At 41.7% G+C, this 23,450-nt stretch overlaps 1 protein-coding gene across 1 annotated transcript in view; it reads right to left on the minus strand.

Annotated features, from left to right (window-relative positions):
* Positions 1-19,752: 19,752 nt before the first annotated feature.
* Positions 19,753-23,450, minus strand: part of ADGRA3 (adhesion G protein-coupled receptor A3) — a 203,271-nt gene continuing 199,573 nt past the window's right edge. Inside the window, exons 18-19 of the mRNA XM_030191235.1 lie at positions 22,079-22,174; positions 19,753-21,920 (exon numbers count right to left, since the gene is read on the minus strand). Of these exons, the coding sequence (XP_030047095.1) occupies positions 20,678-21,920; positions 22,079-22,174 (1,339 nt within the window). The 3' untranslated portion in view covers positions 19,753-20,677. The remainder of the gene's footprint in view (positions 21,921-22,078; positions 22,175-23,450) is intronic.

Consider the following 23,450-nt stretch of genomic DNA (forward strand, 5'->3'; position numbering starts at 1 on the left):
CGTTTAATACACAGGAGTGGAAGTGACCCAAGCAAGTGTACGGTAAGCAAGGAAGCCCATTGGTTAATCTCTGTTTCAACTCCCCCACGCAGCCGTCATTGCTATACACTCACAAACAAGCAAACCTAGGAGCTGCTGCTTCACATTGTCGTTTTTAAATTGAGGACAAAAGGAGAGGGGACACAGACAGACCCTGCAACTGGAAGGGGGGACCCTGCAACTGGGAGAAAGGGACGGGGGGAACCCCCCTGGAACTGGGAGGGAGGGGGGAATCCCCCCTGCAACTGCAACTGGGAGACAGACCGGGGGGGGGGGGGGGGGAGACCCTGGCACATACTCTCATTCTCACACACACACTCGCACCCAGTCTCACTCTCCCTCTGTCACACACACACACACACGCACACATTCACTCTCACACACTCACTCTCTCAAACATATACACTCCCAGGAAAACTTTGCTAGCGCCCGTTTCATTTCTGTACGAAACGGGCCTTTTTTACTAGTATCTAATAAGGCACTTCTGTTTACTAGAAGCATCAATCAAATGACTGCATTTCGCGCTTGTGAAATTATTTGGAAGTTTTAATGCAGAGGGCGATTCAGCAGGATATCACAAATTTAGAGATAATCTAAGTTAAAGACATGGAGGCTGATATTCAGAATCATTTAAGCGGGCTGGAGAAGCTCTGGCCCACTTAAATAGCCTGTCCCCACCTAACTGCCAATACTGAGTGGCACTAAACCGGGCAATGCTGCTGAACATCGCCTCTGACCAGCCCATAAAAAAGTGGGCCAGTCAGGGGCAGGCCAGGCGGATTGTTGGGAGAGTGTCGGGGCTTATGCGGGTGCCAGTGATATTCCGCTGATGCCCGCATATGCTTAAGCGGGTGAATTTAGGACAGTTCAAAATAGCTCCATGAGTCACTTTCAGGAGTCAGCCTGGGATGCCTCAGCTGGCTTCAACTTAATTTAACTGGTTTGAGTGAGTCTGTTTGGATGTTTGTCTACCTAGCTTATCTATAATGGTGTTCCTTTCTATTATTTTATTGTATTTTAAGTTAAGAACTGCTTAGATCCACTTGCTTGGAATATGCGGTGTACCAAGTTCTTAATAAACAAACAAACGGAGTGGTTGCAGTAACCACTCCATTTGGAAGAATGGCCTTCATGTGACTTAGAGGTCCTTTTACTAAACTGTGTTAAGCAGATAACATGGGTTTTACCGTGCGTGGGGCCCTTTTACTAAGGCAAGCTGAAAAATAGCCTGCGGTAGTGTAGACGCATATTTTGAGAGTGCGCAGAATCATTTTTCAGCACACCTGTAAAAAATACCTTTTTTTATTTTTGCCGAAAATGAACGTGCAGCAAAATGAAAATTGCCTTGTGTCCATTTTGGGTTTGAGACCCTACCGCTAGCCATTGACCTAGCGGTAAGGTCTTATGTGGTAACCAGGTGGTAATGGTCTACATGCGTAAAATGCCAATTACCGCTTGATTACTGCCCACGCACCAGAAAATAAAAATATTTTCCGGCGCCCCTAGTGGTCGCGCTTAAAAAATGAAATTACCGCACGGGCCATGCGGTAGCTGGATGGTAACTCAGAACTGCTGCGTATTGGGCACACGTAGGTACTTATGCGGCTTAGTTAAACGGCCCTCTAATGTCTTCTGTACTAGTACAGCTGCCACTATGATAAAAAAAAAAAATTCACACCAGCGGCTTAACATTGGAAAGGGTGGGAACTGGGTATGACAAAGGTGAGTGGAGGCACAGGTAAGTTCTTTGCCTCAAGAGGAGGTGGAAAGTGCAGCTGCACTAACAACAGTTCAGTAGTGTGACCAAAGCCCTAACACTGATGAAGCCCTACCCCTCCATTCTTTTCCCACCCTGCCCCTTGATCAGATACTACTTCCAATCCTTCCCCCACCCCCGATAAAACCCCTTCCATCCTCCAACTCCCTGATCATCTCTCCTGTCAAGCTCCTCCAATCTATCCCCAACTCAACCCTCTCCTTACCTCTCAGACCCCTTCCCAGACCTTTCATCCACCTCCTGAACTTACCTAGAGGCAAGGCATAGTAATCCAGTGGCAAGGAGCAGACGCGGTCTCCCTCTCCTCCTCTCCATCTGACACTGGGTTTACAGTGGCGCGACTGAACCCTAAAGAAGTACTACCCACTAGGGGTCATGCTTATATAGAAGTCCTAAGTTTAGGCTGCTGGCTTCTCCTCTTAGGCTATGTGTATGGACAGACGGACAGACATACCCTTCATAATAGGTAATAGCACTTGATGCAATGCCTTCCTAAAACAGATTCCATGTGTGAATAATTCTTCACCATCATTAGTATTGTTTCAACTGCCTGCTCTAGGAAACCAACAAAGATCAATAATCCCAATGTTCTTGAAAAGATTTTCACAAATCTGTGGCTTGGGTACCACATATTTCTATTGATATGCATCTTCTAGAAATTGTTTTTAGTATTTTAAATGTAGGTCTGATACATATTACCTTCTTACATGTTCTATACACAGCTGTATTGTTCTGATTTTACAATTAATCAATGACAATAATCTTCATTTACAATTTTTTAAAGTGACTAAACCATGAAAAATGCTCCCTTTACATTGTACATTTTTTCCACTTCTGTCTTCTTTTCAAACTAAGTACAGTATAATTTAAGAAACTATACTTGGAAACATCATTAGATAACTTATTAATTTCATTACATTTCAGTGTAGCTGCTGAAAGGGAAGAATTAGAACAAAATTAAACAATTTTTTTAACTAAATTATGCAATAAGGACAAATTGGTCAAAAGGAAGGGCATTATCACACTGGAACATAATCACAACATGATCCATATATATCTCAACAGTAAAAGATAATTATTTCAACAGTGTAGAATCACTTAGCAGTATGGGCATGAAAAAGGATACTATGCTGAGAGAGAAAATGAAATGTCAGGATAATAATTTTTTTTTTTTTTACAGATGTGTGTGCCATGTTGCAGTACTTTCTAAATTAAATATCTTTGTATTCAGTCTAGGATTGAATACCATTACAATCACTTGCCACTGGATGGCCTTTACATCCCCTATGTGCATTTTGTTCATACATATATGAACTAAGTCAGAAATGACAGTGTCCCACAAAGAGTAGAAAGGTCTGCTACAAGGTCAAGTAATAGCTCAGAAGTCAGTTCTAAGGTCGAATCGTAGAACATGATGGCAGATAAAAATCATATGGACTATCCCGCACCAACTGCTCAGTTCTACTATCTCTTTCTTTCAGAGATCATCTGTTTCTCTAAATTCTACATCTGTGCTGATGATGTGCAACTACTCATACCCATTGAACCAGATCTACCCACAGCTTTGAGTAAACTGCCTGTCTGCCTAACCATAACTAAGGAATGGGTAAACAACAAACTTTGTCTGAACCCAAATAAAACAGAGATTCTTTGGATACCAAACACAAGTGGACAAATAACCAACTTCAAAATACTTTTTGGGAGGTATGAACTCCCCCTAAAATCACAGATCAGGAATCTTGGGATACTGCTAGACTCATCACTCACTCTGATCTGACAAATTCAAACAACCTTCAAAAATTGTCTCTATCGTCTACGGCAACTATGAAATCTTGTTCTCTATATATTGAAAAGACAAGTCTGTCCACAGTGGTCATGCCATCATAACATCACGACTAGACTACTGTAATGCCCTGTACACTGACCAAACCAAAATGAGTTTGTTTCAGATCTAATTCAGAATGCTGCAGCATGACTGTTAAAAGGCTGCATTGCACCCTTCCTGCACAAGCTACACTGGCTACCAGTACCTTTACAGGGCTAAATTTAAAACTCAGGTCCTCAGACAAAATGGGCCAGAGTGCTTAAAGAATAAGTTAGCCCTTTACACACCTTTAAGACCTCTTAAGGTCCTCTCAAGAATCATCACTATCTTTATCTTTGTCAAAAGAAATTGTACAATGTAATACCCGTCAGTAAGCCTTCTCAGGAGTAGCCCCCACGCTCTAGAATTCATTCCCGGAGGGGCTATGTATAACTCGAGACTACCTCTACTTCAGGAAGCAAGTGAAAGCCTGGTTCTTCTCCCAAGCCTTTAATACATAGGGTGACTGACTATACACTCATGCTGCACCTAGACTAGCGTGCTACACACACTGTAACTTAGATCAATTCCTTATCTCCAGCTTAACTATACAATGAACTTGCCTTGAGTTTAACTAACCATGAATTTATCCCAACTGACTCTGTACCATGCATCTTGTTCCCATCATATATCTGCTCTTGGTCCCTCAGCTATATGGTAAGGCATATTGTAGAAAATCTTTAGCTTCATATCTATGTTAGTTGACATGCTTATTAGGTATATCATTAGTATATGCTAACATTGTATTATATCTCTGGTATTTGAATTCCAGTGCTGTTAAATGTGTATATTTTTGACATAGTTCTATTATTAGGTTTCAATGTACTGTTTTCAAGTTTACCTCATTTATTGTATTTGTGTTTATTCTTGGTTATTTTACTATTATGCTGTTAAAATTATAAGTTTTATGTTAAACTGTACCTACTGTACACCGCCTTGGGTGAATGTCTTCATTAAGGCAGTTAATAAAGTTCAATAAATTAAATAAAATTGCACCACCTCAATTGAGAGACTGTTCAATGCATCACCACCTTCCCTGTAAAGAAATATTTCCTTAGATTACATCTGGCTCTACTCCCTTTCACCCTCATCCTTTCAGTCCCTGTGTGACCCCTGTTGATTTGTTTGACTGCTATTATGGAGTATGGCACAGGTTATTATTTCCTTGAGGACTATAAAGAAGCCAAAATTCAGCTTGCAATAAGCCTCATTTGTGAACACGCTGACTGCTGTAGTTAAAAATCTACCAAATACCAGTATTTAGATACTGGCCGGTGCTGAATATTTGGTAATCAGTGCTGATCAGCATTAGTATCTGCTTAGTAGCAATATTCAAAATGTTAAGCAGATAGCTAGCCAGCCAGCCAAAGTTAGGACAACCTTTTTGCTAGCCAAACTTTGTCCAGGTAGCTATTCAATTACTCCCAAATTCTATAAATGGTGCCTTAAGTTGTGCTCGCTAATTTGGCTACAACGCCAAATTGTGTGCACAACTTAATTGATTAACAAGACAATCAGTGCCAATAATTGGTACTTAACAACCAATTAGTGGCACTAATCAGGTTTAATTAGAATTTATGCGCACAACTTTTTAGGCGTATTCTATAGAATGGTGCGCATAAGTTTGAATGAATGCAGCTAGAAAGGGGGCATGGTCATGGGCGTGGAATGGGCGGCTTGTGGGCATTTAAAAAAACTATGCGTGCTATTATGGAATACACCTGATCTGCGCCTAAGTTAGGTGCAGGTATTTTGGCCTGGTTTTAGGTGACCTAAATGGGTGCGCCTAAATTTTAGTTGTAAGAACGGCACATGAGCACGTTCTATAAACTACACCTACCTTTAGGTGTAGGTTATAGAATCGCGCTAAGCGTGTGGTTTTTCAGCACCAAGTTTTAGGGCACCATTTATAGAATTTGGCCCTTACTGGTCTGAATATCGCTGATAATTGAATATCCTCCAGCTCTGCCCATGGACCTCCCCGGCACTTTCCAGATAGTGCTGTGTCAGTCAGAGGAAATATTCAGCAGCACTATGCAGTTATTGGTGCTGAATACCCTGCTCACTGGTACATAGCCCAGTTAGCTTCACCCACTAACCAGATATGTGCTTTTTTGAATATCATCTGGAAAATGCTTATGTATCTGAGGTGTGTAGTCTAGTGTGGTTCCCTATGCAGAAGAATATTGTTGACTAGTTTGTAACAAAGGCCACGCCAACTAAAAATTATCTCAGAAATCTGTTTTCTGTTTTCACAGATCAACAATTGATCTTAATTACTTCTTTATTCTTCCCTTTCAACCAGTGCCAAGTATTTCCTTCTAACTCAACCCCTAATCATTGAGACTGTCTATACAATAAGATCAGAAGGTGGGGTGGGAGGCAAGGAACTAACACCTCAGAAATGGTAAGACTTCAAATACCTTCATTGCCACCTTTCTCCTTTGAACTTCTAATATTAAATTAGAAAAAAAACACAGCACAAAAAAAGTTTCAGATCCTGAAATTATTTTCCATAAGCCAAATTCAGAAAACTGAAAAGCAATGGAAAACAATATGTAATGTAAGTGCCCCACCAGAGAGAACTCTTAACAGGAGGTTCAGCTGAATAACAGGACTTAGTCCTCACTCACACATCGTGGCATCATCTCTGACAGAGGGAATGATTTATCATCAGGACCCAGGTGTGAGATATATGATAGTCACAAGGTCTCTTCATATGTGATGGTGTTTTCAAAATAAAGTCCTTATTGAAAACGCCTTCAAATAAAGCAGAGAACTTAGGAGAAAATTATCAAGGTATCACCAACCTACAGTAGTACAGTACTGCAGGTTCTGACTCCCATGTTAAATGAATAGCGCTGTTTCTGAGCCACCTCATACAAGCAGAATTATTCTACCAACCCAGGAACATCAGACCACCAAACTGCGGCCTGATGCTACTAGACCGCCGCTTAAAGTGGCTGCAATAGTGATTGCCAGATGCTCTCCAAGTGCCCCTTTCTCCAGTCACACACATCCTTTCAGGAGTCCCTCAAAATAGTCTGCTGGATCTGTGGCTGATAGTAGGAAAGAGGCTGGGGAAGTATACTCAAAGAGGAGCTTGATTACTTCTACAGTAAATAAAAAAGAAGGTACTCTTAGCATTCCTTACTTCCCTTAGGTAAAATGCAGAGCGTTCCTTGTAGATTGTCAAATTGCCTGCAGTTTTCTTTTTGTGCCATAGTCTCTATGCCCTCTGGGCCTGTCACTTTAGCAGATGCAGACCTTGGTGAAACCTGAGGGGATTTTTTTTTTTAACGAGGAACTTCCTTATTCATTGCATCTGATAGCACTGCATTCTAGGTTTCCGTCTGCTTATCAGATTGCAGGGATTCAAAGTTAGCAAATTTGTATATCTTACTGCTAAGGCTCAAAGTTCCTCTCCTTCTACTTTCCTGCCCATTATGATTGACATTACATTCATTACTGTACTTTTTTTTTTGTTGTAAACTGCCTAGACTGTTAATTGGGTGGTATATCAAACCCTAAATAAACTTGAAAACTTGGAATTTTGTGCAGGTTCCTTGACCAGAAAGTGACTCTGGAAACAGGCAGCCAAGTAGACCTGAGATGCAGGTTGGAAGTAACCAGTGAATGATTCATCCAAGGAAATGTTCTAGTAACAGATTACCAGGATCATTTCAGTAAAACAACTGAATTAAGAGTACAGCCAGTGGTGTGAGTAGAGTGTTTAACGTATTGTTGAAACTCAGCATCAGAATTCTATATCATAGGTTTTCTAGGCAGGTCCACTTGTAGAGTAAGATCTCCCAAATCCAAAGAATTAGGAATAAGGAATGGTGAGAGGAGAAGGGGGAGAACAGAAGATTAGGGAGATGGAAGGAAAACCAGAAAAGAAGAAGATAAGGGAGGAGGAACAGTGATGTGGAAAATATAGAAGAGGGAGAAGGGAGATGGAAGGAGGATCTGAGATGAGGGGGGGGGGGGGGAATCAGGAATGAGGACAGGAGAGGAAACGATGAGAATGAAGGAGAATTTTATTTATTTTTTTTATTTTTGTTACATTTGTACCCTGCGCTTTCCCACTCATGGGAAAATGGAGGGTTAAGTGACTTGCCCAGAGTCACAAGGAGCGCCTGTGCCTGAAGTGGGAATCAAACTCAGTTCCTCAGTTCCCCAGGACCAAAGTCCACCACCCTAACCACTAGGCCACTCCTATGGTGGATAGGAAAGAAGACAGAAGTTTTGGGATTCAGGGTCGAAGAAGTGTATTCTGAAATTATACAGTGGAAGAACATCTATATGAGGAGAGAGAGAGAGAGAGAGAATGTGTTCAGCCACAAGCTGCTGTCCTGTTAGCTATCTTACCTCTACCTTGGTCCTTTTTCCCTTTTACTCCACATCCAATGTATTATCTTGCATTCCCCCATCTTGGGTGCCAAAATACAAACACATACTCTCCCCAAGCCCCTTTTTCACACATTCTCCAGTTAATCTTTCCAGCCCCACTTTCATACTCCACTTCCTCCCCCTTACTAGTACCTCAATCTCTGTCTCACAATTGATCCCCCTTCTCTGCTGATTGGGCATGAAGAAGACGAGCACCTCCAGCCACATCCTCTTCCTCAATTACCAGTACAACAGTACCCCACTCACTGGCAGCCTGGACCACATGGTTAGTCTGGTGCCAGCAGCAGACGAGGAAGATGGGTGTGGATGAAGATGCTCCTGTTTGCCTCCTCTTACTGCAGACCCAATCGCAATAGAGAGAAGACTGACCAGAGAACAAGAGAAGGTGCTACAAACATTTGTGCCAGCCAGTCACTGCCTGTACAACCCAGTTCAGGCCCTGGTCTAAACAAGAGTGTAGCAAGGCTCTTGTTTTACAGGCTTTACCATGACATGATGGAAGACCAGGGGCATGAACATAGATACTTTGCTATTTGTAATCAAGAAAGTTACCTTGTTATCAGGCTATGCACTTGATAAACACTTGTCTTTTGTTATTCTACTCGTCTCATTGTCCAAATACTGACATAGACATACACCCCCTCACAGTGGCGGCCTGACCATTAGGCCACCTGAGGCGGGGACTTCAGGCAGCACTCTTCAGGAGTGACATCTCCCCGGCATTACTCGGCAGTGGCAGTGATTCCCGTCCACTACCCTGCCACCGGGCATCTTCCCTTCACGGCATTACCCTGCAGCGATTCCCATATGCTTCCTTGCTGCCGGCACCTGCCTCTTCCCTTTACTGCGGCCGTCTCTCCGATGTAACTTCCTGGGAAGAGACGGGTGCCAGAGGCAATGCAATGTTGCGAACAGGCTGGAGGTAGGAAGGGGGCAGCATCTCGGCCAGGGGGAATGACATCCTAACTCCTCCTCTGGTGGCATCTTGCCTTGGGCCGGCCATTCTATAACAGGTCACCTAAAGTTAAGCTCTAATATGCGTGCTTAAATTCTAGACTATTAGCTCTTATATGCATGACTGTTAAAGTTACGTGCGTAAGGGCTAGTTGGGCAGTAACCAGTATTCTATAACTTTAGCATGTGACTCATTTAGGACATATGCAAGGGTGTGTTCATGGGATACTCATAGTTGGGACATGGGAGTGTCCAACAATTAAGTGCATAACATATAGAATACTGATAGTTACATTAAACTGCCACATTTAGGCGCATGCATTTGTGCCTGCTATTGACATGGTGTAAAAATGCTGATTTATGTTAGTATTCTATAATAGACTCTGGATGCCCAGATGCTGTATAGAATTTGTGCTCAGTGTGTTGCATCTTGGCACCTAAATATTGGCCCCCTTTATAGAATTGCCCCACAGTATTTTCTTCCATTTTTCATTTTAGATGAAGGGGCTAATGCAGTATTATAATATGTCATACAACATATTACAATGGTTCTTAGGTGTATTTATTTATTTCCAGTGCTTGATATACAGCACAAGGTCCATCAAGGCAACTATGTGGCTTACAATAAAACAAAACAATGGGACAGTAGGGTGGGTTGATGTAAGGAAAGACATCAGGACCTGCGAAAAATCCGGTTTAAGATTAGAAAATAAGAATATTGATGACAGAATATCTTCTCTGTAACAAAGCTTTGCTCTCCTTTTTGTAGAAGAAAGCCATCCATTTTCCTTAAATAAAGAATAGTGGTATGTGGAATATTTTTAGAGCAGATCTGCACACTCTGTTGAAAACTAGCTGCACTGCCTCAGATTTAAAGGCAGAAGCAATATAATGCATACTTATACCTAACAGTTGTATCAATATGAACTGCTTGAAATTTTAAGAATGAAAAATAATCATTCCCAGTTTGTGCTTAGAGACCATTCCTCTGTATCTTCTTAATCAAAGGAGGCCTCTGAGAATATATATTTTAATCTGCTGCCATGAAACATAATTAAAGCCATGTAATTGTTCACTTTTGGCTCATATAGGGATGCTCCAGTCCCATAACATGAACTTGAACATAAAAATAATGAAATCATATTTTAATTCATAAGAAGTCATAATGTGTGTGGGGTTTTTTTTTCCCCATGGGTTTTCTTAGTTTCCTAGCATGATAAATTATACCCTCTAGGGGTACAGGACTTCTTCTTGATCAACAGTAATGCAAATTACAATCATTGAACCTGTAGTTGATAACCATGATTATATGACTGAGAGAAGTGCAGTCACATCTGATGAAGCAGATGAGTTAAAAAAAAAAAACATGACGGTAACTCAAGAAATCTGGCTACCTCTTGATGTCAGAATAAAATTCAGAAGATGTTAACTATAATTAAAGCTCCTATTCTGAGGTCCTTATAAATCATAAATTTAATGTTTAGTTTCCAGCTAATTAGGAGTTCTCAAAGAACTGCCCAAACATATAAAGGAAGACTGCAATGGCATATGCACTTCAAAAACACACAAAAAACAATTAGTGCTTATTAGTGTTTTTGAAGTGCAGGTGCCACTGCAGTCTTCCTTTATATGTTTGGCCAGTTGTAATGATCATGGAAAAGGCATTAAAAACTGAGTAGAGAATTAAAAAAAAGGCTAATGGAGCAGCAAGAGAGTAGAGTTTTTCCATTGTTTATGCAAATAAGCACTTTTTTTTTTGCACCGGGGTGTTTTATTGGTGCTAGTAGTATAATACTACTGATTATCAGTTGGAAAAAAAAAAAAAGGGAAGTCTTTCTGAAATTTTCAGGGCTCTGGGCTGCAGTAGTTAAAATCTAGACAAATATACTTGGACAGAGCTCCATGCTGTCAGTTGGATAATGTGTTTGTCATACCTTCAATCAAAGACATAAAACTGATTCTTCCTTATAATTTGGCTTTTTCTTATGCTTTGCCAGGCTTGTGAAACAATTTGCCACATAAGCCTCCTTTTGCATAGGAGCTTCATGTGGAACATGGGATGTCCAGGTCAGGACATTAACATTTCCTATTTTACAAAAGGCTCTGCTGAATATGGAGCCATTTATAAAATACGCACCTGGAGACCAGCAAATACACATGTATTCACCAGCGTGTACAGTGAGAGCAACCATTTTACAAAAATGTAAATAGAAAAGTGAGCTTCCAAGTGGCTCCATTTCAAAACATTAAGGGGACAATCCCTCTTTTTGAGCCCTCACTGAAATGAGAACTTTTATATAAACATACCAATAAAAATGAATACATTAATATTAGTATACCTTGCTAGCAACCTCAGACCAATTATCAAATGCTGATTAGTAGCTTTCTGAAATCACTATTTACACATATAACCAATCTATACATGTAAATGCCACAACTGACACAAGTAAATGCGTCTAAAATGACCCCCAATACATCCTTCATAGGAGGATTGGCTTTTTGATTCTAGCTGAAATTGTGGTTAGATTTCAAGTAGCTGTGGTGAATTCCTTAAAGCACTAGAACAGGAAGTAGACTCACGGTTTGACAGGTATTCAGAGGTTGAACATTGTAAGTAGATCTTGGCCATAGGCAATTTACTTATTTTGTTAAGCTTTGGCCATTTGCTTTTGGAACAACTTTCTTCCTGGCTACCACACTGCATAGTAGAATTGGATAGCTAAAGTGTTAATTTTACAAATAAGACCCTATGGAGCACTGGGACCTGCTGAAGAACTAGGGCAGGGTTGATGTTATGTTGGTGTGACCCCCACCCCCCCACCAAAAAAAAGTGCCTCTGCTGCAGGCACAAGGTGGGAGGATTTTCTGGAGGTCACTAAGATAACAGGGGCTGGGTTTGTCAGCCCGGTGGGTGGACATGGGAAGGGCTATAAAAGTCATTCCGCCCCCCCCCCCCCCGCTGCAATAATAAAAACAAAAGTACAGTTGAGGCCGGCCATCGAAAAAAGCCGTCCGTTTTCGCCGCCATTCACCTCCGCAATAATAAAAACAAAAGTGCAGTTGAGGCCGGCCATCGAAAAAAGCCGTCCGTTTTCGCCGTCATTCACCTCAATAATGAAAAATGTCTTTTTTGGCTGTGCTTCACTCAGCTGAGAGACCTGGAAGTCTCTGAGCCAATCAGGGCCTCAACTGCACTTTTGTTTTTATTATTGCGGCGGGGGGGGGGGGGGGGTGAGGTGAGTGGTGTGGCGTCTTCGGGCGGCACAGGGAGGCGTATTTGGCATGCGCACAGCAGTCAGCATAACGCTTTGCTGCTCTGCGCATGCTTGACTGGACGATTCTCCAACTGTTTTAAGAAGGAATAGAGAATGCACGTGAGCTACAACGAGTAGCTCATTTGCATTCCCTTTTCTTGATGCATAGCCGTTCCCTACCGATTCGCTATGGAATTCGGTATGGAACGGCTCTAACGACAACTTTAGTGCATCTTGGCCTAAGTTTCTTGATGTTCTCACCTAAATTTCTTTACCTTGTTTGAACACTAGAAGAAAGTTAATTTTAGATTAAGGAATTTAAAAAAATTTGATATCTGCAATGAACATTAGGATTAATTCTTTTGTAAATACTGCTGTTAACATTTGCAGGTTATGTGCAAATGAAAATGGTACAGTATAGTCTTATCCGACCTATGCTAATCCAACAGACCCCCCTCCCCCCCTTGGTGACATCATTGTATTGCCATTAAGAAGCGCACTGCTTCTCTTCCTGTTTTCTGGCTTCACATGCTGCAAGGAAGCCATCATTGAGCCATGTTTGAGCTGAAACTGTGTTTCTCTGCTGATAGTCCTTCATGCACCCCACACACAAGATAAGAAGTGTGTGGCTTCTCTTTCTGTCTGTGATTTGTGCCCATGCTTCTATGCATAACTTTTTGGATCGGGGACCCCGCTTTTATAGCGAGGGAGCCATTTTATTTGACCATGATTTCATGCATTAATATTTTAAAGAGACCATAGCTCTATGCAAGGGAAGTATAATTTTAGATCTGCGAAGTATAATTTTGGATCTGGGACCATGGCTTGTGCAGCGAGGGAACCGCTGAAGAAGTTTTAAGCTGAGACCTTGCTTTTGCTGTATAACAGTACAGCATGGCAGTAATTTTTGGATCTGGGACCCTGCTTGTGCAGCAAAGGAACCGTTGAAAAAGTTTTGAGCCGAGACCTTGCTTTTACAGCATGGCAGCAATTTTTGGCCAGTTGAAAGAAGGAAAAAAGGAGAAATTAGATCTTACCTGCTAATTTGCTTTCCTTTAGTCCCTCCGGACCGGACCAGGATTGGACTGTTGGGTTGTGCCCGCCTACCAGCAGGTGGAGACTGAGAAAAACTCTGACTCTAGAGAGCCAATAGGAGCCCTGGCCATGTGACCTTAGCCTCAGTATTTGAATAACAAAGCAGGAAAGAAAGAAAGAAAGAACTTCTGTGCCGTATGGAATCCTAGCAGCCACAAATTCCTCGGCAAAACCGAGTACTAGAGCTCACCAGCAACTCTCACCAGAGAAGTGGCATGGCCCACTCATATTAGAGCTCACCAGCAACTCTCATCAGAGAAGTAGTATGACTCACTTAAGGTTTCATATATATTCCATCAACTGAGCTCACCAGCAACTCTCAACAGAGAAGTGGTATAACATATTCAAGGCTTTATATATATTCCAACAACTGAACTCACCAGCAACTCTCACCAAAGAAGTGGTATTAAGGTTTTATATATATATATTCCAGCAACTGAGCTCACTAGCAACTCTCACCAGAGAAGTGGTACGACCCATTAAGGCTTTATATATATTCCAGCAACTGAGCTCACCAGCAACTCTCACCAGAGAAGTGGTATGACATATTTAAGGTTTTATATATATTCCAGCAACCGAGCTCACCAGCAACCACCAGAGAAGTGGTATGGACCACGCAAAGTCTTTTTTTTTTTTTTTAAACATTCCACTTCCAAACTTAATAAAAGAACCTAAAGAGTTGATAGAACATCGGAGGGGCCTGGTCCAGTCTGGAGGGACTAAAGGAAAGCAAATTAGCAGGTAAGATCTAATTTCTCCTTCCTTAGCGTCCCTCCGGACCGGACCAGGATTGGACTGTTGGGAAGTACCAAAGCAGTAATCTTACGGGAGGGACAGACATTGAGAATGCGGTACAGTCCCTGAAAACACCCAAACTAGGATGAATACAAAGCCAAAAGCTTGACGATCCAAGAACCGCCAATAAACTAAATAGAATGACTATAAAGCAAAAAAGCTGAAAAGTCCAAGCGATGCTGAACATTGTCCCCTACCGCACTATCAGTGCAGCGCAAAGGACAGAGAGACTCGAGAAAAAAAAAAACGACTGAAAGAAAGATGGCAAAGGTAGAAGCAGAGCCGCCTGGAAACAAAAAACTGCAATGAATCTACCTCAGCTGAGAAAGTGGAAACCGAGATCCTGAAGTACAATACTCCAGATATCGTAGACTATTGCTGACCTAGCAACAGATTGGAAGTATGTAAAGCCTGTCAGTGAGAAAGTACCTGATCACTAGAAGCTAAATAGGTAAAAACAAGAATGCAGTTAAATACTATGCAGAAGAAGAAGGTACCTAAATCCCTGCTGCAAACTAGACTGAAGGTCCAAATAAACTGACAGCCGCTGCAGTTACCCAACATGAAGAAAACATATCTCACAGCGCAATTCAAATGAGAGAGAAAGAATCATCTGTAGCTGTTGCCTCTGCAAGCAGATCACCTGAGACTCTTGTCGTAGACCCCAATTAGTGAAAACGGGAATAAATCAACAGTAGACACTTGTTAGTACCTTTCATCTGTTAGATACATATAGAAGTCCATAAAACACTACACAGTTCCAGGAATAACATGTATAGAATGTTTGTACGTTTAGGAATCTAGCCAGGTGCTCATGGTCTGGATTGGCCGTGGACCGAAAGGTGGGCTCGATAGGCCCTTTGAGCTTTTCCCAGTGTGGAATTAAATATGTACTTATGTAGTAGAACTATAAATATACATATATATTTTCACAGATGCAGCCATCAAAAAACTGCTCACTGTGTATATGCTCCCGGCATACTTGCAGGAAGAATGCTCAATCTCAACGACCAGACCCAAGTGCTGCACTAGTGAGAATACAGAGGCCAACTGAGCGGAGGGAATTCCATCCGAGATAAATATCTGGATACGAGAGGGCATCTATCTCTGCCGCTGACAAGTCTTTTTAGCAAGAGAGTAAGCGAGGCACATGGAAGGTCAGAGCGAAAAGAAATAGTTCTAGAACTAGGACCTCCCCTTAAGGTACTATCCACTGAGAACTCCCAGAAGTTTTTTTTTTTTTTCAATGGTCACGAAATTGACGGAGTGAAAATCTGCCAAAAAAGACTACCGAGACTCCAAAGAGAATGAAGAAAAAATTCCTTCTTGGGAGCTAGAAAGTAAAATTTTACTCTGCAAAATAGAGCAAGGTAATGGCCGAAGGCCCAAGAACATCCAGAGAAAACAGAAAGTGGGACGCTTGTACAGAAGACAAAAAACAGTCTGCGCCAACTTAAGTAAACAAAGAGAGAAAAAATAGAGACATGCTACGAAATCTAATGAGATCACACGAGAGCTCAAAAGAGAGATCAAATGAGAGACCTGGCTACATGCACCCCGTAACCTAGAGTGTGCCCGAAATGCACCACCCGTTGCTTGACCTGACAACTCTGCCAATAAGACTGTCTGTAATGAACCAGACATCTAGGAAAGGATGAAACGAGGAGACGTTGTTTCATGAGCGCCGCTGCTACTACGACCATAACTTAAGAAAAAAGTGCGCGGAGCCGACGCGAGACCGAAGAGCAGGGCAAGAAAACTGGTAATGAGGACCTTCTCATCATCCTCGTATCGTGGACATTACTCCTCCTATACTGAGATGTACTAAAATGTACCGACCCACACCCATAAGAAATGAATGTGGTACTTGCAACCTGGATTGACCACAACTGAGGACAGGATGCTGGGCTTAATGGACTCTTAGACTTTCCCCGTATGACAATACTCATATACTAATAGCAAAAATGCACAGGAAGTGAAAGAATCCCCTTCCAATTGAAAGGAAGGTCTGGAGTGAGGACGTATAGAATGAAAATGAAAGGATCACCATATGTTGAGCATGGACTGAGACACACTGGCCTTTAATTTTACCTGATCTCCCCAAACCTCGTATCATGTCATGCCTCCTTCCTCACTGAGATGTACAGAGATGAACAGACGCACACTCACGAGATATGAATGTGGTATTTGCAATCTGGATTGACCCCATCTGAAAACAGGATGGGGACTCTTGGCCTTTCCCATTATGGCAACACTTATGCCCTTATGGCAAAAAATGCACAGAAAATGAGTGAATCTCCTTCCAAGAGAAAAAAACTCTGGAGAGAGGAAGAATAAAATGAAAATGAAAAGGAATAGACTTGGAAAATACCTATTACGGAAAGGTGGTGAATTTGTGCCACAGGAGACAAGACTGTACCTGACATCAAGAAAGCTTGAAACAAGACCCTAAAATCTGTAAGGAAGAGAAAGGGATAGCAGATGTTATGGATGGTCATACTGGACAAAACCAGAATGTTTACCATGTGCCCAGGCTGAATAGAGGAAACAAAAATACAAGTAGATGGCGTGATGACCTCCCACTATCCTTAAGTGGGAGAAAATGCAAATTGACCGGATAACTTTACTCCCTATGTGGACATATATCTTGTAAGTCCTAGAAGAAAACTAAGATAAACACATGAGAAACTCCAAGACAGTTGGAAAGTAGAGAAGATGTGAATAAAACATGCCTTCTAAAGCAGCTGAGAAAACTGGGTGCTCGGTAGACAGGACTGAGTCTCCTAGAATATGAGAACCATCTGAACCATGTAGCCTATGCAGCTCTCATCTGCTATGCCAAAGAGAACGCATAGTCATGAAAGAAAATTGCTGAAAGGAAGTAATACCTTATGTCCAGAATTGCAAAGTACGCAACAATTGAGAATCAGACAATGTATTTCATTGCACATGGCATCTGAACCATATAGCCTACGCTCTAGAGAACGTTTGTTAAGATCTTAAAACACTGTATAAGAACATAGCCATGGAGGAAAATTTCCTGAAAGGAATTAAGATCTTATATCCAGCATTGTAAAGTACCAAACAATAGACTATCTGGCAATGTAGTTCTATCCACATGGCACCTGAACCAGATAGCCTATGCCATAGAAAATGTTTGTTAAGTTCTTAAAAACACTGTATAACATCATAGCCATGAAGGGAAATGCTTAAAAGGAACTACGATATTATGGCCAGATTTGTAAAGTACTAATCAATTGACTATTAGACAATGTAGTCCTATTCACCAGGAAATGAGAAAGATACAGAGTGACGTACACTGGACCCCCATAAAAACTGTGCTAGACAATAGCGAAGACCTTTCCTCCAAACATCACACACAAGGGAAAGGAATAGGAAAATGGTTATTTTGGAGCTGAGATACAATTTAATTCGCCCAATTGTCAAAAACAGAGAATTCCCGACTGAGCTGCACTTTGAATCGGAGTCTTGCCAAGAACAAAGAAATCGCCAATTGAGCTGCACTTTAATTCACAACATTGCTAGCAACCAAAAAGTCCCCGACGGAGAAAAAACAGAGGGAAAAACAAAATGAGCACCATTCGCATCGTAGCATTTCTTTTTTTTTTAAATAGCTTGAAAAATACATGTAAAAATTAATTGCGGGGCAAATATACTACCAATTGCCCCAACTACTGGAGAAACAATATCTCCTTTCCATTGCACAAACAGCCAAACACAGTAAAAGCAGAAAAACGCTGCCGCGTCAATGGAAATTGCAGCTGCAAGCAAAACAATGGCGGCCAAGCGTGCCAAAATGAGAAGAATAAAGTTCGAGGGAGAAAACCACTGACCGGACCGAAGAAGAAGCAGGAAATCCGTGCCGCCGAAAAACAGATCGCCTCCATGCCGCACAAAACATGGTTTAGCCTCTGGCCCGAACAGGAACCGTCAATACAGCTCCCAAGCTATACAGACCCGTCCAAGAGCGAGCACGCGCTTAACAGTTCGCGCCTCTTTTTTTTTTTACAACTACCGCCGCTAACAACGCCGGATAGCAGAGGAAAAATAATGAAGATAACAAAAAAAAACGCCGATTAAAGTCACAGACGCTGACTTATCACTTTTTTTTTTTTTTTTTTTAAATAGCTCTGCCAGAAAAGAAAATAAAGACTCTTCAAACAGAATAAGACAGAAGAGCTACCTGCTCGTTATAAGCCTGGGGAAAGCAAAAACTACTTCCTTTAAATTCCTTTCAATTGAATTAATTCTTTTAATTTTCTTTTACTTGATTTAATTATTTAAAACCAGCTGCCTATTAAAAGTGGCTGCCTCTCCCTAAGACGGTACACCTTTCCAGAGAAAGGGACGGCCCTTCCCTGCTAAGCCAGGGAGATGGGGAGGAAGGGGGGTGGACTCGAGACACCCGAGTTTAACACCCCAGAGGCTGTCAAAGAAAGAAAAGAAACCCTGTCAAGCCTCTAATTACGATTCCAGGCACAGAAGAAGTATTATAAATATATCTGTAATATCTTATAAAGAAAAAGAGAGAGAGAGAGAGAGAGAGAGAGAGAGAGAGAGAGAGAGAGAGAGAGAGAGAGAGAGAGAGAGACTAATGGGCTCACTTCCTACCTGCTGAGAGACTGAGAAAATACTGAGGCTAAGGTCACATGGCCAGGGCTCCTATTGGCTCTCTAGAGTCAGAGTTTTTCTCAGTCTCCACCTGCTGGTAGGCGGGCACAACCCAACAGTCCAATCCTGGTCCGGTCCGGAGGGACGCTAAGGAAAATTATTTTATCTTTAGAGCAGAAACTTTTGCAGAAAGGAAGTGATATAGAAAGTGAACATTAAAGATGTTTTGCACTGAGCAGGGGTGTACTTACGTGGGGCCACGGGGGTATGCCCCACCCCGCGGCCTACCCTTTTGACCCCCCCTTCCTACCGCCGCCATCAGGTACCACTGTGCTGGTGGGGGTCCCCAACCCCCGCCAGCTGAAGTCCTCTTCAGTGCCGGTCTCCAGGCCGGCGCGTTGCTGCAGCTCATCCGGATGGAAGGATTCTGTTTCTGTGTGAGTCATCCTGACGTTCTGCACCTTCCTATCAGGACGACTCACACAGAAACAGAATCCTTCCATCCAGATCACCTGCAGTAACGCGCTGGCCCGGAGACTGGCGCTGAAGAGGACTTCGAATGGCGGGGGTTGGGGACCACCGTCAGCACAGGTACCTGACGGCGGCAGTGGGAAGGGGTGGTCGAAAGGAGAGGGGCGCCGGGGGAAGGTCAAAAGTGGCGGGGGGGGGGGGGGGGGGGGGGGGGGGGTCAGCGGTGCCGGGGGAGCTAAAATGTGCTCCCTCACCTCAGGCTCTGGACCCCCCTCCCGCCGAAATCTGGCTATGCCCCTGGAGCTGAGACCTTGCTTTCCTGCCAGGGAATCATTTTTGATCTGACACTGTGCTTTTGCAGAAATTTTTGGACCTGCACTATTTGACCCGAGAGCCTGCATTTCCTGCCAGGGATCCATTTTCTTTAAACGTTAATCTCTTTATTATTATACATTTTATACAAGCATATCACTTGCAAAAGAAAAATTCCACTATGGTAATAATTCTAAGGGAAATTATCTGTACACAGATTAAATAATTCTATAGTTTCATATAAGTCCACTACCAGAGTCCAATAGTCCTATAAAGGAGAGAAAGGAAAATAATCTTTACATCAAATTGAGTTTCAGACAGGTTTCTATTCGGTTTTTTCTTATATAAGAGCTCTTCTAGCTGTTATAAAGGAGGACAATTGGTCAGGATCAAAATATACATATTTCACTGACTGGTAGGAAATTAAACATTTGCATGGGTATTTAAGAGCCAGGGATCCATTTTCGATCTGAGGCTGTGCTTTTGCAGAAACGGAACCACGATAAGATTCTTGTGTACAATGAGTTTTATGCAGTACCATATGTACATCTACTGGATTCTTGTTTGTTCATTTACATTTACAGTACTTTATTCTTACTCTCATTCTTAGATCTGGAGGGCTTTCAGCTGCAGAACACAGTTATAGGAGGGAAGCTTGGTATTACTATCTGAAGCCCCACCCGCAGACAACAGAAAAGACATTGCATACACAAAATTGTTGCTGGGAAAACACATCATTTATTACATATTCAAATATAAATCTGAAATGTTCTGTGGACATGGCAGGTCCTAGAATGTTACATATCTGAATTATAAAATTTCCTGCTCTTTTTCTTTTAAAAATACATTGATGTTTTAAATTTTTCACAGATTAAAGCTGTAGTTTTGTAAAAACTGTCAAGATAAAAAAAATAGTTGTTATAAAAGTTATTTTCCACATACCAGGTATTCTTTTTTCATCCAAAATACCAAATGTTTGTAAACTGTCTCTTGAGACCATACTTCAGCTTAAAGGAATGTCTGTAAATTACAGTTCACACAAATCTCCGGCAGTAAAGAATTCCAGAAATGCTACACAGTAGTTTCATGTTTCCATAACCCAGTTCTAATATTACCAGTGCTGTCTGTGCTGCCTGTTGGTCCATCCTGATCACTGTCTTTCACTAGTCCATCCTGATTTGCCAAATTTAAGCCATATGATTTTTGTTGACTCTCAAGTTCAACTACCACAGGCTCCCTTAGCATGTCTTTGTTTGTAACAACCACCTTTTCTGAATGTCTGTTGTATTTTGGAAGTGTACCACTAGCATCACTGCTATCTTGTTGGCACTGAGAAAACTGACGCTCCCGATAAGCCAAGTAAACTTTTCGATTCCTTGAATGCCCTTCAGTATTGCCTTGTCGGTTCTTATGCAGGCTACTCTGAGTACTTCCTTCTACACTCGTGGGGACATCATATGCATACTCTCTGAGCACTGCGAGTCTACTGGCTCGATGTCCTTTACCTCTGTTTTTATGGTGCCGATTTGGGTGTCCATTTGTCCTATACTGGACCTCTAAAGGCGCAACATGCATTTTTATGTCATTGTCTACTGAATGCTCTGTCAGACTGTTATCGAGCTGAGGTGTAGTATTCAGAGGTAGAAGACTAGTATTACACTGAGCTGCTGCTGCTGCAGCATGCAGGTTTGTTAGTTTACAGCCTTGAGATGAATTTTTTAGGCTTGATGCACTTTTATTTGTACAGGATGATTCTGCACTGCTGTTGGAACATTTGGGGGCATCACCATTAGCCCCAGTGGAATTTGAGGGCTGAACATTAACTTGAACAGAGTAGGTGCTCCTTCCAGGACAGCAGGTGGATATCCAGGCATGTCTTAAATCCTCCCGGTTCACACAGTGGTGCACAACAAGGAAGGCACTAAGGATTAAGCAGGTAGATCCAAAAAAGCAACTAAAAATCAAATCCATGGGGTAATATAATGACACTGCCAAAGCTCCAAAGCTCCACAGGAAGACATATAAAAACAAAGCAAGGCTGACCCCTTGAAGCTGAGCCTGAAAAGTGTGCTCGTTTTCTAGTGCTGATGTTGACACTAAAGAGAGAGACATAGAATCTTGACGGTTTGATTCACCGTTCTCGTTTGCTGCCAGGCGCTGCTGCTCTTCAGTTGGCTCTTTTAGCTCAAATTTGCGTTCAGGGTGACGTTTCAGCTGTATAAATATGCTGAGAAAGTACATGCAGTTTACGAATATGATGAAGCTAGCTGGTCCATAAAAGGCTCCTAAACTGGGTTCCCATGCCATCCAGCAACTAAAATGTAAAAGACATAATATATTAACTAGGTATATGCCTTTTAGTTTACAAAAGTTTGCTTACGTGAAGATGTTGCAAAATACTATCTACAATCACCACATATATCTCCAGAAATAAGAAGAAAAAATGCAATCACAACTGTATGCAATACTCACTAAGGTGCATTAGGTCTACTGCCGTAATTCTTGATATTAGCTGCTGCAGTTATTCCGCACACTATGACTGGGATACCACCACCAATTAGATAAAATCTAAATGGAAAAAAGTCAATAATTTAAGTTAGAAACTAACTTTTTTTCTTATTTTTAAATTCTTTAAAAATACCCAGCATACATCAAGGTGGCTCAATGTAATTTTTTGTATAATTTATTTTCATTATCAAGAATTTGCTTTTTCTAGTAGGCTTACTAGTACCCAATAGTTCACTCATTTTTGCTGTATGATACAGCTCAATTACAAACAACTTCCTGGAAAATTAGTTCCACTGCTACTCTCTGGTTCTCATGTCAAAGAAGGACCAAACACTGAACGAATCCACTAATATAAACAGAACACAAAAAGTGTTTAATGAATTTAAAAATGACATACTTACAATGTCCAAATGAACTAATACACAGGAACAAAATTCAAATGCAGGTCTTTCCAAACCTGTTCTAGCGACACCACTGCCGTGCAATTTCAGGATATCCCCAATAAATATGAACATGATAAATCTGCATACACTTTTACTAAACTGCGTTAGCAATTCCCACGTGGCAAATGCAAGGCAGCCCATGCGAATTGATACTACTTGCCAGGAATACTAGCGCAGTTTAGTAAAAGAGGCCCTGAGTCTCCAGTGTGTGTGAATTGATATTATGGCTATTCTTTCTCAATATTCAGAAAACATGGGTTACCAGGACAAGTTTGGGGAGTCCTGGTATAATTGATCATTTTGAAGATCTTGTACCGAAATAAGAAAAGGGCCCTTTTACAAAGGTGCGTTAGGCTCTACGCACATGCGAAAATGAGACTACCGCCAGGCTACTGTGCCCCCTTGTGGCAATTTCAGATTTGTCACGTGCCCATAATGCCTGGATGATTATTTATTTCCGCCCATGTACAGCGGTAGTTGGAAGATGACTCGCACTGACCGGTCACTGCGTGTTTAGAGTGTGAGCCTTTACTGCTAGATCAATGGGTGGGGTTAAGGGTTCAGGCTGGTTTTAGGTGTGCGCTGGTTTCAGATTACCGTATGCCCTTTTCCCATCCCATTAAAAAAAAAAGCCCTTTTTTACAGACATAGTAAAAACTGGCCTGGCACACACCTAAAAACACATGACTACACTACCACAGGCCACTTTTTACTGCGGCTTAGTAAATGGACCCCAAAATGGCTATTGTTCTTTATGTAAACAATTTCTTAATTTTACAGAATAGATTAATCTGACAACTCAGAAGAAATTGTAGAAAATGACTTCTACGTTTGAGACATAAGTTGTAAAGATGCTCATGTAACATCTTGCTTGTAGGATAGAATTCTAAACT

Source organism: Microcaecilia unicolor, chromosome 2, assembly GCF_901765095.1.
Source record: "Microcaecilia unicolor chromosome 2, aMicUni1.1, whole genome shotgun sequence".
In the NCBI taxonomy this organism is placed as follows: Eukaryota; Metazoa; Chordata; class Amphibia; order Gymnophiona; family Siphonopidae; genus Microcaecilia; species Microcaecilia unicolor.